This window comes from Cuculus canorus, chromosome 29 (genome assembly GCF_017976375.1).
Source record: "Cuculus canorus isolate bCucCan1 chromosome 29, bCucCan1.pri, whole genome shotgun sequence".
Lineage (NCBI taxonomy): Eukaryota > Metazoa > Chordata > Aves > Cuculiformes > Cuculidae > Cuculus > Cuculus canorus.
This window is the reverse complement of record NC_071429.1, coordinates 1763050-1777913: the sequence shown is the minus strand read 5'-3', so window position 1 is coordinate 1777913 and position 14864 is coordinate 1763050. Positions and strand designations below refer to the sequence as shown.

At 48.9% G+C, this 14864-nt stretch overlaps 2 protein-coding genes across 2 annotated transcripts; both read left to right on the top strand.

The window, feature by feature from the left end:
• The first annotated feature begins 3 nt into the window (after positions 1–3).
• Positions 4–3832, top strand: HOXC13 (homeobox C13). Its single transcript, XM_054051596.1, has 2 exons — positions 4–628; positions 2829–3832. Exons 1-2 carry the CDS (start codon positions 4–6, stop codon positions 3083–3085), a joined length of 882 nt encoding a protein of 293 aa, XP_053907571.1. The 3' UTR covers positions 3086–3832.
• Positions 3833–12997: 9165 nt separating this feature from the next.
• Positions 12998–14577, top strand: HOXC12 (homeobox C12). Its single transcript, XM_009565017.2, has 2 exons — positions 12998–13562; positions 14339–14577. Exons 1-2 carry the CDS (start codon positions 12998–13000, stop codon positions 14575–14577), a joined length of 804 nt encoding a protein of 267 aa, XP_009563312.1.
• Positions 14578–14864: the final 287 nt, after the last annotated feature.

Sequence of the window (14864 nt, the reverse complement as noted above, 5' to 3'; positions counted from 1 at the left end):
GACATGACGGCTCCCCTCGGCCTCCCTCCGCGCTGGCCCGACGGCCTCGCTTGCCGCTGCGAGGACGCCCCGCGGGAAAAGAACCGCATGGAAGGCTTGGGGCATTGCCGGGAGATGATGCCCCACGCGGGGCTCGCCGTGCCCACGGCCCCGCCGCCGCCGCAGGGAGCCGCTTACGCCGAGCTGGCCGCCGCCGAGCCCCCCCGGCAGTGCCCGTCGGGGGCGGCTTCCAGCGCCGCGCTGGGTTACGGTTACCCCTTCGGGGGGGGCTACTACGGCTGCAGGTTGTCCCACTCCCACGGAGTCAACTTGCAGCAGAAACCTTGCGCTTATCACCCCGGGGAGAAGTACCCCGAGGCCGGCGGGCCCCTGCCCGGCGAGGAGTTGCCGTCGAGGGCCAAAGAATTCGCCTTTTATCCCGGTTTTCCTAGCTCCTACCAGGCTGTCCCTGGCTATTTGGACGTGTCCGTGGTCCCGGGGCTCGGTGGTCACCCGGAACCGAGACACGACGCTTTGCTTCCCATGGAAGGTTACCAACACTGGGCTCTTTCTAATGGCTGGGACGGGCAAGTGTACTGCTCCAAAGAGCAATCGCAGTCTGCACACCTTTGGAAATCACCTTTCCCAGGTAGGCTGCTCCGGGAACAGGCGTGTTCGCCTGCTTCCCAACCGCCAAGCTCCCACCGGAGGTGTGGATGTGCGTGTGTGCGGATGAGTGTGTGTATATCTATATATACACACACACACACACATACACGGATAAATACGTGTATGCCTGTATACGTAATTAAAGGGAAAGAAATGGCTCTGGAATGCCTCCTGTGCAAGGCAATGTGTATGAACATGTAAGGAAAGAAGGTGAAGCAATCGTTTCTGAATCAAAATACACGCCGTGAGCTTGCTGGGGAAGTAATTTTGCCGTTTAATTCTTCCTTTTCTTCTCTCCTCCCTCTTGTTGCCTCACCTAAAGAGCGTCTCTCTCGGTGCCTTTCCCTTCATTTTCCCCAGCAGTTTGCAGCTTCTCTACATGCAGGAAGCTTAAAAAGGGGGGGAAATAATTTGATAAACCCTCTATCTGTTAGTTCAGTCAGTGAGAAGCGTCGGGGGTTGGGACAGTAAATCATATCACAATTACACACAATTATAGGAATGTGTGTCAAGTGACAAATTAATCTGTTTGGAGGGGAAGAAGGGAGGCAGAGGGGTCAGGGGGGGACCGGTGGGGTTTCTCCACCAGGTCAGGCAGGCATCTTGCCCTACTGACAGCCCGCAGGCAGCCAGGAGGGCAAAACCCCTCCTTGAAGAAACCATTTAACCCAAAAAAATCCCCTCCTCCCTTCCCCTGCTGCTCCTACAGGGCCCCGACGGCAGCGAGGGGAGGAAGGTGATGGTGGGTGCTGCCTCCCGGTCTCCCTCCAGTCCCACGGTTGGGTGGGGAAGGACGCAAGAGCAGCGCGAGGGGGAATAACCACAATGAATGGGGCGGGGGGGAGCCCTGCAGCATCTTATATGGGGAGAAGGGACCGGTCCTGTTAGTCCTGCCGAGGGAAAAAGGGGGGAGTGTATTTATTTTCCTTCTTCGGGACAATGAGGGATGGAGGAATGGGCTTTCCTGGGAGCTTTTAGGGGAGGCGGGGGGGTTGGCGATGCATTGTTGGCTGCATGATGGATGTGCGAGTTTTTTTTGGGGGTGTCCTTCCATCCAAGCTGTATTTGGGGGAGCTGCTGGCCCCCCATGGCTTTCTCTCCCCACCGCCTGCGGCTCTTGTGAACCACCCTAAAGGGGATTCCTGCCCTTCACCACTGGCATTTGTGGCAACCTCAGCACCCCAGCTCACCCACCCCCAAAGAAAAGCTGATCAGCCCCGAAGCTCCCCCAGGGACCCCCCAATTAACTCCTGTCGGCCGTAATTGGGGCTGCGCTGCCTGCCGAGGAGAGCTCGCCTCCATCTTCCTGCTCCAGCCAGATGGGTCACACCTTTGCGGCGAGAAGCTTCATCGCCCAGGTCACCCCCCAACCCTGATAGGGGGCTGGGAAAGGGCTGAGGCTGCCCGAAAGCTTGGGGGTAGCTTTGTGTTTGTGTACCCCCCGTCCTCCCACAGTACCAACAGACCGTGGGGTAAAGATGCTCCCCGCATCCCTGCTGATCCCATCCCCAATAGCCCCTTTGCAAAGCACAGAACATCTCCCCCTCTTCACCCCCCGCAAGAGTCATTGCAAGGAGGGGGCTGGGGTTATTCTTGCAGTGGTTCTCCCCCCCTTTTCTCCCCCTAAGAGGCTTCCTTGGCTGCATCAAGGCGGCGGGAGGGGCTGGGGTGTGAGGGATGCACTTGTCTCCGCGCCGGGCTCTGTGCTCGGGGATGCGCATCCACGGGGATCCTGGAGGAGATTTGCTACTGGGGAGCCGGGAAAGGAAGGGAGGAGGAGAGGAAGGAGAAGAACTGAGGAGCAGCTCCAGATGTCCAAAATCTACCCACTTGTAAGGTCCCTTTGATTATCCGCGCACGAGTCTGCAGGTTGACTTGATGCTCCTTGTGTATCAGCGTAGACAGTGTCGCCAAGACAAACAGGCTTTCACCACGTGAATTATGAATATTACGTTATTGTTATTATACTGTTGTCCCCTAGCTGTGTGCACTTTCTGCCTGCCTTGTCTTTTTTTCCCCATCTCTCTTTCTTCGCTCGCATTCCTCCACTATTTATCCTTCTTTTACTCCCCTTTCTTTCTCTCCCCGACGTGCAGAATTCCCCACCCCACTCCTCCGGATGGAGCAACTCCCCATTTTCCCTCTTCTTTATGCTGTTCTATTTTGGTTTTTTTACGCAGACGTGGTCCCCTTACAACCCGAAGTCAGCAGCTATCGGAGGGGACGGAAAAAAAGGGTTCCTTACACCAAAATCCAGCTGAAAGAGTTGGAAAAAGAGTACGCGGCCAGCAAATTCATCACCAAAGAGAAGAGGAGGAGGATTTCGGCCACCACCAACCTGTCCGAGCGCCAAGTGACTATCTGGTTCCAGAACCGGAGGGTCAAGGAGAAGAAAGTGGTGAGCAAATCCAAGACAGCGCATCTCCACACCACCTGACAGAGGATGACTTTGGAGAAGGGGCAAGGAAAAGGAAGCAAGAAGCGTAAATATTTATCTGGTAGTTTGTATGATAACATCATTGGGACTCTGCTGATTCCAAGTCATTATTTAAAATTAATAATAATAATAATCGACATTCACAAATGCACACTCGCATTCCCCCCCCTCGAAAAACCACCGAGCGCATCTTTGATTTATCCCTCTGCCCCGCTCTGACTGTGAAAACCCCAGTTTTGCTCTGAGAAACCCATCGATAAGGTTAAGCCGTGTATATTTTTAGAAGAAAATAATAATAAGCTAAGAGTGTAGTTACGTTAAAGGAGAAATGAACTCTGAATGTCGCCATGTAACGCTGTATAGTCCGACCCCCTTCACCAGTCTTTCATATCTCGTGCCATTTCACCCACCGATGTATAAATGTGTGGAGAACCTTTGGCAAAGTTGTATCAGCTTCGTATTTTCTCGGCACTAGGGACCGAAAATAAGAAATCAGGCTGCTATTGTGGGAAGAAAACCAGTTCTCGGTACTGCTTAAACAACCCAACCACTGATTTTTAGGTCCGACGTGGCCGTGAGTTGCTGTACGAGACTATTTTGGGTATGTTCTCATGAGGGTTTCTCTCTCTCTGCCATAAAACTGGAATGCCTGGTCTCCGCTGACAAGATGGAAAATGCACAATATTATCTTTGGGGTTTGTTTCTTTCCCTCTCTAACCTGGCTAATTATCGACAGTGTTCTTGGATATGTAAAAGCATCATTTCTTTTTTTTTAAATGTCTTGTATATGTATATAATATTGTGGTGTCCAGATGATACGTATCAACTGCAGATGACATTTCTTAAAAATAAATCTCTTTTTTTTGTTGTTGTTTTGCCTTGAGGAGAGGCCCTTTGTGCACCTCTTTGTAGCCCTCTGCCTCTCCCATCCCTCCCTCCAGCCGCCTCCTCTCACCACCACCGCAAATACAGCCCGGGGAGGGGCGGGGGGGGAACCTCCGCAGTGAAAGGATGGGGGGGAGGGAAGAAGAGGGAGAATCCGGCAAATTTGGGCAGAAACTGCTTCAGAAAGGGGTCCCCGGAAGATGCGAGGGGCAGATACGTTGTCCCTAAGGGATTCCCAAGGGAAGTAAAAAGCGGAGAAAATAAATTGATCCAGCTGAGTGCTGGTTTTAAAATTTTATTTTTATTTGTACTTTTCCCTCTTTTTTTTTTTTTTCTTTCCCCCTTTATTTTGACCTTATTTTCCCCCCACCCGCAATTACCCCGGGTGAAAACGCGATGACTTTTCAGAGACGCTTCTAATCTCTTTAAATCTCCCTCCCAAAGGACGCGTTTCGCTAAACCTGTTTGACTTCAGCTCCGGCCCCAGATAAAAATCTCCCAACCTGCCCTGGCCCCGCCGAGCAGCTCTCCCGGCTCCGCACTCGCGTAATTTACGCGGCCCTGAGCCGGCCGGGCAGCTCGGGAAGAAATACGAGAGAGGAAATTGTTTCCATAGGCGGATTACAATCTGCCTTAATATCTGCTAGATTTAATCACCTCGTTAAATGATGCGAAGGGGAGGGGAAGGGGGGAGAAAAGGCTTTTAAAGGGATGTAAGCTAAAACAATGTTATTGCGGGTTAAATTTGCATTGAATGTGTGCATATATTTATGGGAGGGGGAGAAAGAGCAGGCAGAGGCTCTGTAGAAAAGAGATTAACACTGGTGTGCACAGAAGTGCGGGCTGGGTGTTCAAGACCATGTGGATAAGGGCATATATATATAATATATAGATATATTTATCCAAGGGTGCATAATGGCATGTGTGTCTCCGTTTGTTTTTATGATCTGGGCGTCGGTGAATATATATTTTATATATATGTTACATGTATGTGTGCGGGGCTTAATGGTGTGCGTGTAATTTATATAAGTCTGGGTATTAAGGTGATTTCTGTCTATCACATATAGTCTATCGCATGTAACAACGTATCTATACTAGATATATAAATTTATATATGCGTGTGTGTGTGTGTGTGTGTGTGTGCAAGTGCAGCCCTACATTATTATATGAAATTATGGGTAGATATTATGTATGTTGTATATAAATTTATATATATATAAATATGTGTGCAAGTGCGACCGTCGATTTACTATCTGTATGGGTGTATAAGTAGCTTTATAAATGCGTCTAAAAGAGATACGCGGAGTGCGTCTCTCCGCTGGTTTAACGCAGGGACGGACATCGCCCTGTGGAGCCACCAGAAATGCCGGGAGAACATTATGGATTCAAATCCATATGGATTTGGATGCTTCCCAAAATCTCCGGCAAGGTGGGACGCGGCTTCGTCTTCTACCAGGAATGGGGCGAAACGAGGGCTGGGATCCTCTCCCCCAGCTCCCCATCCTCCCGGGGTGTGGAAAAAAGGAGTCTCTGATTCCTGATTTCTGCCTCCCACCCCCCCAAGTCCCTCAATTCTCCGAGTGCGAACCTGATCGGGGTGATGTCGCGGTGTGTCCTGCATTTATTTTGCAGAACTTTGGTGGTCTGGAAGCTCAGGCGGAGATTTTAATCTTATTTTACTGTTTAGAAGACGCTCAGCTAGAAACTATCGCAATACCTCGAAAAAAACCCCATCGCCGCTTCTATAGCGGGATGAAATCCTTCGTAAAACCCGCCCTAACGCACAAGAACGCGTATTTTGGATGCAAAAAAAAATGCTCTTCCACTTCAAAAAAGAAAAAGCTGTGTGTGCAGACACTGCAGTGCCTGCGAGCAATTCCAGACAAGCCCAAATCCGACATCCCGATAGCGAGCGTGCTGCTCGCTGTGGCTCCGTTCTTCCTCATTGTACCTGAATTGCACCGGTTCTGGGGAAAAAAACAGAGAAAAGAGTTGCTGAAACCTTAATGAGTGAGGATTATCGGCTGGAATGGGGATATATGGATAAATACATTTCCTCCACCCCGGCTGTGGGTATTTGAGGCCAAGTTATTCCCGGAGTTTCCAATTCGGGAAGGTTTTGGCAGTTGTGGTTTAATTTTGTTGGAAGGGGAGCGAGTTGCCCGGGTGTTGGTTTGAGTGGCAGTCGCTCTTTCAAATCGCATGGGAGGAATTAAAAGCGGGCGGCAGGGATGTGGGGGGAAGAAATCAGAAGCAAACATCGAGAAGAAATAAGAAATACGTTCCTTGCGCTTCAAGGCACCAAGCGATTTGGATGGACTTGGTTGGCAGATACCGGCGAGACCGTGAAACCAGGAGTTCTGCCCATTTCCCACGATAATTCCAAATATACTGATTTTCCTGTGTCCCCCGACACCCCCTTCTCCACGGTCACCCCCTCCCTCAGGCTGCATCCCTGTCCCAGAGCCGGGAAGGAGCAGGGATGCAAACAAGCGATGCTGAGATGCCGACTGGGGTTTAGGGAAGATGCAGATGATGGGGAAACTCATCCTAGGAAAAGGGGACCGCATCCTGCTCAGAGCTTCGTGGTTCAACCCCAAAAGTGAAGCTGAGTCTTCCCCAGGTCGCCGAGGTCGGATGGGGATGGCGGCCGGGCGAGGTCAGGATTGGACCCTCAGGAGCAGAGAGGGAATCTGGGAGCTCGGGACGGACAAACCTTCCCCTTCCCCTCGGCACACATCCACGGACACTCAGTCGTCCCTTTAATCCTGGCGGTTTGTGTGAAAAAAAAAAAAACAACATATTTTCGGAGCTGCTCGGAGAAAAATAATCCCTCACTTAAATTTTGAGGTCAACCCTTCCTCCCCGTCCCAGGGACGCTTGGTTGGGGCTGTTTGTGCCAGAAGAAGGGCAAAATATCATCTACAACCCAAGTTAATTGGTCATCCTCTTCCAAGAAGGAGTACATCCTCTTTGAAGGAGGCTCTCGCCTGGAGGAGGAAGAATTAAAACCAAGATTACGCAGACACGCACAAAACCTGAAGAAATAGTTCTTTATTTCCCTGCTGAAGTTCCGCGGGCGCGGAAGCCGGGTGCCCCCCAGGAACATTAATCCAATGATTTTCCACCTTATTTCTACACTTATTTCTTCCCACCCTTCTTGGGAGATGGCATTGGGAATCTCTTACTTCTCTTGTTCTTTGCTTATTTGTCTATGGACGCCCTTGCCCGCAGTATTAGGTCAGCAGGCCGTGACGTCACTCCTGTATTACCCTTGACCGTGACTAGGCGTTGTTTGACCTTGACATCATGAGCTGCGGGGATAATAAGCGAGGGGACCCTCACCCTTGATCTTCTCCTCGGCGGAGCCCCCGGCAGCTCCCGCTCCTGTTTACAGATAAACAAGGTGTTATTTGAAGTCTAGACAGGCGGGCTAATGGCCAACAATAAAGCCCTGAAAAGGAAGTTTCCCAAGTTTAGCCTTTTCTTTCCTTTGTATCGAGGACTTTGAATAACTTCCCAACAGCAGCCTTTATGGTAAAATCCTGGACAAGGGATTTCCCTCGCCCTTCTTTTTTTTTTTTTCCTACCATTTTATTCCTTTTTTTTTTTAAAATATTTTCCACTTTTTATTTTATTTATTTAAATTTCTAATATTTTTCCTTTTTTTCCTTTTGTTTTTCCTTTTATCTTTCATTTTTCTCTTTTTTCCTTCTACTTTTCCTTTTGCCTTTTGTTTTTTTCTTTTTTTTTCTTCTGTTTTCCCTTTTTGTCCTTGTCTTTTTTTTCTTCAGCTCTACAAATTGCATATATTTTTCATCTTTAACGAATTTTTCTTAAAGAATAACTTCCTAATCTGGAGGGGGAATTCTGCTCTCGCAGCCCTGTGCTCAGTGCAGAGGTGAGTATAACTCTTGCGCGTTAACTTTCTATTTGTTATAGAAGCGCTTAGACTTAGAAGAAAAAAAAAGACAGTGTTTTTTGTTGTTGTTAGCAGCAAAATAGAGGCTCCCAAAGGCTTTGCCAAGAAATTATTCCTTAAGACACTTGACAGCCAACACGGGGTGTGTGTGTACACGCATCCCACAAACTCCTCCAGCACTGCTGGTTCCTTGCTTATAAACTGCCTTGCCTACGTGGTTCCACACATTTTGGGAAAGCCTCGTGTTTATGGGTATTTAAGAATTATATCCAGCAAAATATCGTGTCTCCCGCTTCGGGGAGAAGCTGGAGCCTGGCAGGGAGCTCAGCTGGTTCAGCCCACAGTTGGACCAGCCGTGGGTTTAATAAACTCCCTTTCCTCCCCACCACTTTCTCTTCCTTTACAAGGAACATTAAATAAGTGAGATCACGCTTTTCAGGCTCTCCAATTGCGATTTGCTCGAGAGTCGTGAATTCTAGTCCATTAAGCGGGTTGTTGTTACAGTTGTTGGGGGGTTTCAACCCTCCAAGGGAAGTGCAAAACGCCAACTTCTCACCCAAAACAGAGCTGGCGGAAAAAGCCAACTTCCCTAAAGTTGGGACTAAACCTTCGCCTTACAAAGGATGCAGGCATCAATTTACATTAATTTAATAGGAGGAGAAGATCCTCTGCTGGCAAAGCTGGGGAAAAATATAATGATATTCCAGGCATTTAACTATTCCCTGCACCGAGGCTGAGACCCGCCTGCGCTCAAAGTGAAAGCTGCCCCAGATGATTTGTGCTTTGGATGAGCTGAAGTGTCATAGACGTTTTTATTCGAATCCATTTACCACTTTTCCATGTTCATATTTTTTGGGTTGCCCAGCTCGGTTTTATTGCCCTCTCTCTAGAGATGTCCAGAAGGTGTCCTGTGCGCTTCTCCATCTAGAAGAGGTGTGTAGACATGAATTTTCCATATCAGAAGATGTACTCGGGGTAGGTTTCAATAATATATAGCTACCCCGAAACAGCAGTTCTGTGGGCTTTCCAGAGCCTGTCTCTATTTCATTCCCCATGTCATGTATCTATATATTTATTCTAAATACTTCCTTTTTGACCCTGGCAGCTAACTTCTTGTTCGAGTCACCGCAATTCCTTACAACTCCCAACCAATTCAGTTGAGCAGAAATGCCGAGCCATGACAGGATCTAGTTTTTCCAACCTGCACACGCACGAGGAGACCTTTTAATTTTCCTTTTTTCTCCCCTCTTTTCCCGGTAGAAAGATGCGATATCCATGTTGAAGACTATTTTTGCCCTATGAGAGTTAAATTTCGTGGTCTTTTCTGGGAGAAAACTGAAAGCGGAGCTAAGTCCCCCCCCGTCTGCAACGTAAATATTTTGCTGAGGCCATTGGGTTGGGGGCATTTTTATTGATTTTCGTATTATTTTGGATTTGTTGAAGAGACGAGGCTGGAGGGGTGGGAGAGAAAGAGTCTGAGCAAGTGGGAGCCGCCAGCCGAGATCAGTCCTGGGGAAGATGAAATGCGGGAGGAGGGGAAGGGGAAATCGTTATTTCTCACGCTTGGTAGAGAGGGGTTGCGATGGTGCAAACCGGGAAGAGGAGGAAGGGAGGGGCGCAGGGATAAATCCCCCAAAATAGAGGGGGAAAAGGACAAAGCACACAAAACTCAATCCCAAACTCGAGGCTGTTGTTTTCCCCGTGCAGTGGTGATGCTCAGCCGAGACAGTCATTAGCATAAGATGTCGATCCTATTTACTACACTAGACAGTGACCTTGAACTGAGACGTTGCTATCTTGCTTTTCCAGCGCCTTTTCTCTCTCCCTCTTTTTATTCGGGGGCTATTTTTTTTTTTCTTCATGCTCCCACAGGCAGAGAGCTTCTCCCGGCTTCTTCCCACCAGCATTTCTTAGGAAGGTGGTCAAAAGCCAACCTTCCCCGAGGATTATTAAAGATCTGCTTCGAAGGGTCTCTCTACCTGAAAACCGGGATTCCTGCGAATGGAGAAAGGCTCAGAGATTTTTATTTTGCTGGGCTGGGGCAGATTATTTTTTTGGGAGGAACATGGCAGGGGAGGGGAAAAAAAAAAAAAATGAAAAGGAATTGCGTAAAGCGATCGGAGGGAGAAATTGGGATGCATATTTGGGAAGCCGGCGCTTGGGGTGGGTTGTGCAGGGAGGAGGCTGCCTAAGCCAGCAGTGCCAGTGCCCCAAGCAGCAGCACTCGGCTCAGGCTTTCGGTTTTAAGCCCCTCTCCGCCTGCTCTGAGCATTAAAAAAGCCCAAGCGCTCAACCTGAACTGGGAAATGCAGTTTTAAAGGGGGAAGAAAATTCTCCGGGAAACTAGCGGCTTTACTTAAGGGTCCTCCTTAGGGTTTTTTTTTCCCCCTTTTCCTTGGACCTGCTGGCTTCTTGCAGCTGGAGCAGCGCTGAGCTGGAAAGCCCTATTCCAGGCCACCAAGGGCAGGGAGTTACTCTCCACGCTGTGCATCGCTTAATATATTTCTGAGCACGGCTGTAGCATTTCCCAGCTCTGGTGGTGGTGGGGGGGGAAGCAGCTAAATAAGGGAACCGGAGGTACTTTTCTCCCTCTCCCTTGTTGTGATGCCCATGCTGACATTATCCCTTCGCAGAGGACTCTAGCAATTTGATTCACTTGCTCCACAGCTCAGCCCTGCAGCTGCCTCTAAAATAGTTTTCTTGAAGGTAAACGTGAAAATTTGTTAATTTTAATATTTTTTTTTTTGGCACCCGGCAAAAATTAAAATGAAGAGGAAAAGCGCTAAATACTCGAAGATTCCTCTGAAGCAAACAAAAAAAAAATGGACTTTCCCAAGGTCCGATGGAGAACAAAGCCGTGCAGCACCCGGGCACGTCTCCTAGGGGGAAATTTCGCAAAGGAAAAAGCAAGGTAGAGGAAGGGTTTTCTTTAAAAAAACAGCAAACAAAGCCAATTCAGATGGCAACCTCCGGGGATCACGTGCTCATTTTTATATAAACTATTCCTCCCCACGCTTGCCCAGCGTTGCGAGCTTCTTCTGCAGCGGGAAGACACTCGGAGGAATCGCAAGCAGCTTTTTTTACCTCATACCTGCAGGGAGAAAAATTCCTTGGCAAGGTTTTTAGAACCAAAAAAAAAAAAAAAGTGCTAAACTTTCATTCTAGCAAAATATTTCTAGTAGTCGTATTTCTTCCTTCGCAGGCAAAGCGCGTAGGAAGGTATGCACGTATCTGCAAGGTATGTATGTAGCGCATCCATAGATGTGCCAGGGAGAAGGAGAGGTGGGAGAGGTGGAAAAAAAGACGTTTTCCACCTCCAGGAGCTGTCCATGGAAGACGAAAAAGCACCTCAAATAGTTATTTTATTAGCACCTGATTTTTCTTGCAGAGCTGGGAAGGAGGTTAGCTGAAGCCCTAGATGAGGAAAACCGGGTTCATGGTTGAAAAATAGATGAAATATTGGTGAGGGAGGTTGGTTGCCGGCTGGGAAGGCAGCAACTGGGGAGGTGCGCAGCCTCCGCGGAGCCTCCGCCCCCGCGCAGCGGTTTTACCTCTACAGGAATATTTACGGTACTTCGCAGAGTCAACCTGGCAAAAGGGAGAGCTTGGGAGTTGCTGAAGGCAGGGAGGAATGCAAAGCCACGCAAAAAGCCAGCGAACGGGGTGGGCATTTCGGTTTCTTAACAAATTAAAAAAGAAAAAAAAAAGAAAAAAAAAGAAAAAGCGGGAGAGGGAAGCAGCAAGGAAAAAAAAAGAGACAAGGGAAAAAAATACTCCTGGAAAAAAAAAATCTAACATAAACTGCCCTCAAATATCTTTGCGTCTTCTCGGTTTCCATACAATGCACCGTTTCCAGTGTTTTATTTTCTTCTCCCAACGTGTTTATTTTGCACTGAAAGAAGCCAATATTGATTTTTTTTTTTTCCCCCCTCCATTCCTTGTATTTCCTTGCAGCAGCTCCTTTCAGTGTGACCAGGAGAAGCCGATGGGTGGGAGGGAAGAAGAGCTCTGTAGTGTTACGAGGGCAGAATAAATTGCGATAAAGGTGGCGAGGAACCAGTTCTCTGTGTGTGCATCTCTGTGTCCAGGGGCGGGGACCAAAGAAATGGAGGAAAAACTGTAATTTTTATCATTACCCAAAAAATAAGCAAAAAAATATCAGGTGTGAACACTGATTCTATCCCTGTGAACACTTATTCTATACGTGTGTGTGCCTTGGTGAGCATGGACTATATACCGGGTGAGTTAAGGCTGTATACAGTCGTGTTCTCCTGGCTGCTTTATTCGACACAGATCATTAATAAAAGTGATTGAGGATTGTTAAAAACATCTTCCATCCCTTCTTGAGAGAGCGGCAAGAGCCTGCATTTCCCCAGCCCACGACAAAGCCACCTCGTCCGAGAAGGGGGGAAGAAAATTTTAATAATAATAATAATAATAATAATAATAATAATAAAAAAGTGTAGGAAAGGTCGCAAATCGCCTCCAACTCTTCTGTCCCACCGCGTGTAAATATGAGCCTGTTGCGGGCACCATCATTCGTCTCCTTAAAAAGCCCGTAAACTTTATATGACACAATATCTAATAGTAATTTATTGGGGAGATATAGTAAATTCGAACTGTTTTAGTTAATAAAGGAGCTAATTAATGAGAACCAGCCTCGCTTTTGCAGCTGGTGGAGGGCCCCGAGGTGGTGCCGGGGGAGGGGCGTCCAGCGGTTTTGGGGCAAACCCCTCGCCTATGGGTTATTTTATGCTGAAGATGACATTTTAGGGCGTTTCGCGGTTCTCGAGGCAGCGTTGGGAGCCGTTGCCTCTTTTTTTTTTTTTTTTATTTTAATAAAATGCTTTGTGGGATTTTTTTTTATTATTTTTTTATGCTAGGGAAGGGGGGGTAAAGGAGGGTTGGAGGGGGGAGAAAAGGCGTAAAAAGGCGGAACTTGCTGTTGTGTTTTGTCTCGGCTGCCAAAGGAGGGGAGGCCCCCCCCTCCCAGCGCAATTTGGGGCTCACGTGACCCCCCCGGACCAATGGGGCCGAGCCGTCGGTTTAACTATGTTTAATGTCAGATAGCAATAAAGTAGAAGCTTTCGGTCAGGCCCGCGGAAATGGGCGAGCACAACCTCCTTAATCCCGGCTTTGTGGGACCTCTGGTGAACATCCACACGGGAGACACCTTCTACTTCCCCAATTTCCGTGCCTCCGGAGGGCAGCTGCCCGGGTTGCCTTCCCTCTCCTATCCCCGACGGGATAACGTCTGCTCCCTGCCCTGGGCATCCTCGGAACCCTGCAACGGGTACCCTCAACCCTACCTGAGCAGCCCCGTCTCCATTAACCCTTCCTTCGGTAGAGCCTGCGACCTCGCCCGGGTGGAGGAAAGCAAATGTTATTACCGGGAAACCTGCTCCGAAACCACCGGGCTCAAGCGGGAGGAGAGAGGCAGGGACAGTGCTTTGCTGCCCCTCGAATCCAGCCTTCCCACTGGTATGGGGGGCAATTTCAGCAAATATGACTATCCGACCAGCGAGGCGGTGCCCCACGACCCTCCATCCTGCCAGTCCTTGGAGTCAGACTCCAGCTCTTCCTTGCTCAATGAAGGGAATAAAGGCACGACCGGAGAAGCTGGGGGTTTGGTGTCCCCCCTGAACCAAGGCAGCACTTTAGGCAACGGTGGTAAGACCCGGGAAAGGGGGTGGAGGAGGGGGTCTCGGGGCTGGGTCTGGTCGGTTTTGAAGAGAGGAGGAGGGGGTTTGCTTAGGAACTTGCCGGCTTGAGGCTCCTTCGTGGTGTAATTCATGGGCTCAGCGATGGGAAGCGGCGTGTCTATGTGTGCTGAGACCACTAGGGGTAGCACCGAAATCCCTAATGTTTTATTAGGTGGTGCTTCTTTTAAAAGAAAAGGCTATAAACATGTAAATATCCCATAAAAAAAAAAAAAAAAAAAAGAAAAAGAAAAGGGGGGGAAGAGAGAGAGAGAGAGACTCAGGGAAAGGTAGCGGTTGCACATCCCTGCCTGGCGTGGAGCGTCCGGCCACGTTTTGGGGACATCGCAGAGGTGTGTCTGCCCGAGGGATGGGGAGGAAAAGGAGGGTCCCTAAAAAACACCCCAAAGTCTTCAAAGTTGGCATTGAAGAGGAGGTTTTTTTTCCCTGTTAGCCCCTCTCGGGGAAGTCCCGGACTTGTCGCCCATCCTTTGCTCCGTGCCCCGGTTCCAACGCTCCCTCCCTTTTCCTTTCCTCTGCCTCCTCTGCCCGTCCCACGCATCACCCGTGGCCCTGGGAGGCAGCTGGGAGCATCCCCAAGCACCCACGGCCAGAACAGCAGGGGATTTCGGGGCAGCGGGGCCACCAGGGAGGTGCGGGAAGGGATGTTGGGGTGTCCCTTTTTTTAAGGAGGAAGGTTTTTTTCTTTCCTTTCCAAGTGCTCAACTCTCGCTCCCCCTTTGCCAGGTGCTCCTTGGTACCCGATGCACACACGATCCCGGAAAAAGCGAAAACCCTATTCCAAGCTGCAACTGGCAGAGCTGGAAGGGGAGTTTATGGTCAATGAATTCATTACTCGCCAAAGAAGGAGGGAGCTCTCAGATCGATTAAACCTGAGCGACCAGCAGGTGAAGATCTGGTTCCAGAACCGGCGTATGAAAAAGAAAAGACTCCTCCTGAGAGAGCAAGCCCTTTCTTTCTTTTAAAGTTTCAAAAGCGTCCGTGTCGGGTGTTAAAAAAAGCAAATCCATCAAAAAAAAAAACAAAACAACCAACCCACATAGACTCTCTAGCGTTCGCCCGAGCTCCTGGGACTTTACCTGATCACTCTTAATCCCCCCACCCCTCCCTACTCAGAAAGAAATGAATAAAGAGATAATATTAATAAATAACCAGTTTCCCTTAAAATATGAAACCCGACAGCGAGAAAAAAAAAAACCAAACAAATAATAATGCATCTTCTTCATCGGAACGGCTTCCAGAGATGCTCGGC

What these genes read in the sequence shown, in the direction of transcription:
- HOXC13 (XM_054051596.1), top strand. Translation starts at nt 4, where the DNA reads ATGACGGCTCCCCTCGGCCTCCCTCCGCGCTGGCCCGACGGCCTCGCT. An exon ending in TTGGAAATCACCTTTCCCAG is followed by an intron (nt 629 to 2,828) that starts GTAGGCTGCTCC and finishes TTTTTTACGCAG; the next exon opens with ACGTGGTCCCCTTACAACCC.
- HOXC12 (XM_009565017.2), top strand. Translation starts at nt 12,998, where the DNA reads ATGGGCGAGCACAACCTCCTTAATCCCGGCTTTGTGGGACCTCTGGTG. An exon ending in CAGCACTTTAGGCAACGGTG is followed by an intron (nt 13,563 to 14,338) that starts GTAAGACCCGGG and finishes CCCCTTTGCCAG; the next exon opens with GTGCTCCTTGGTACCCGATG.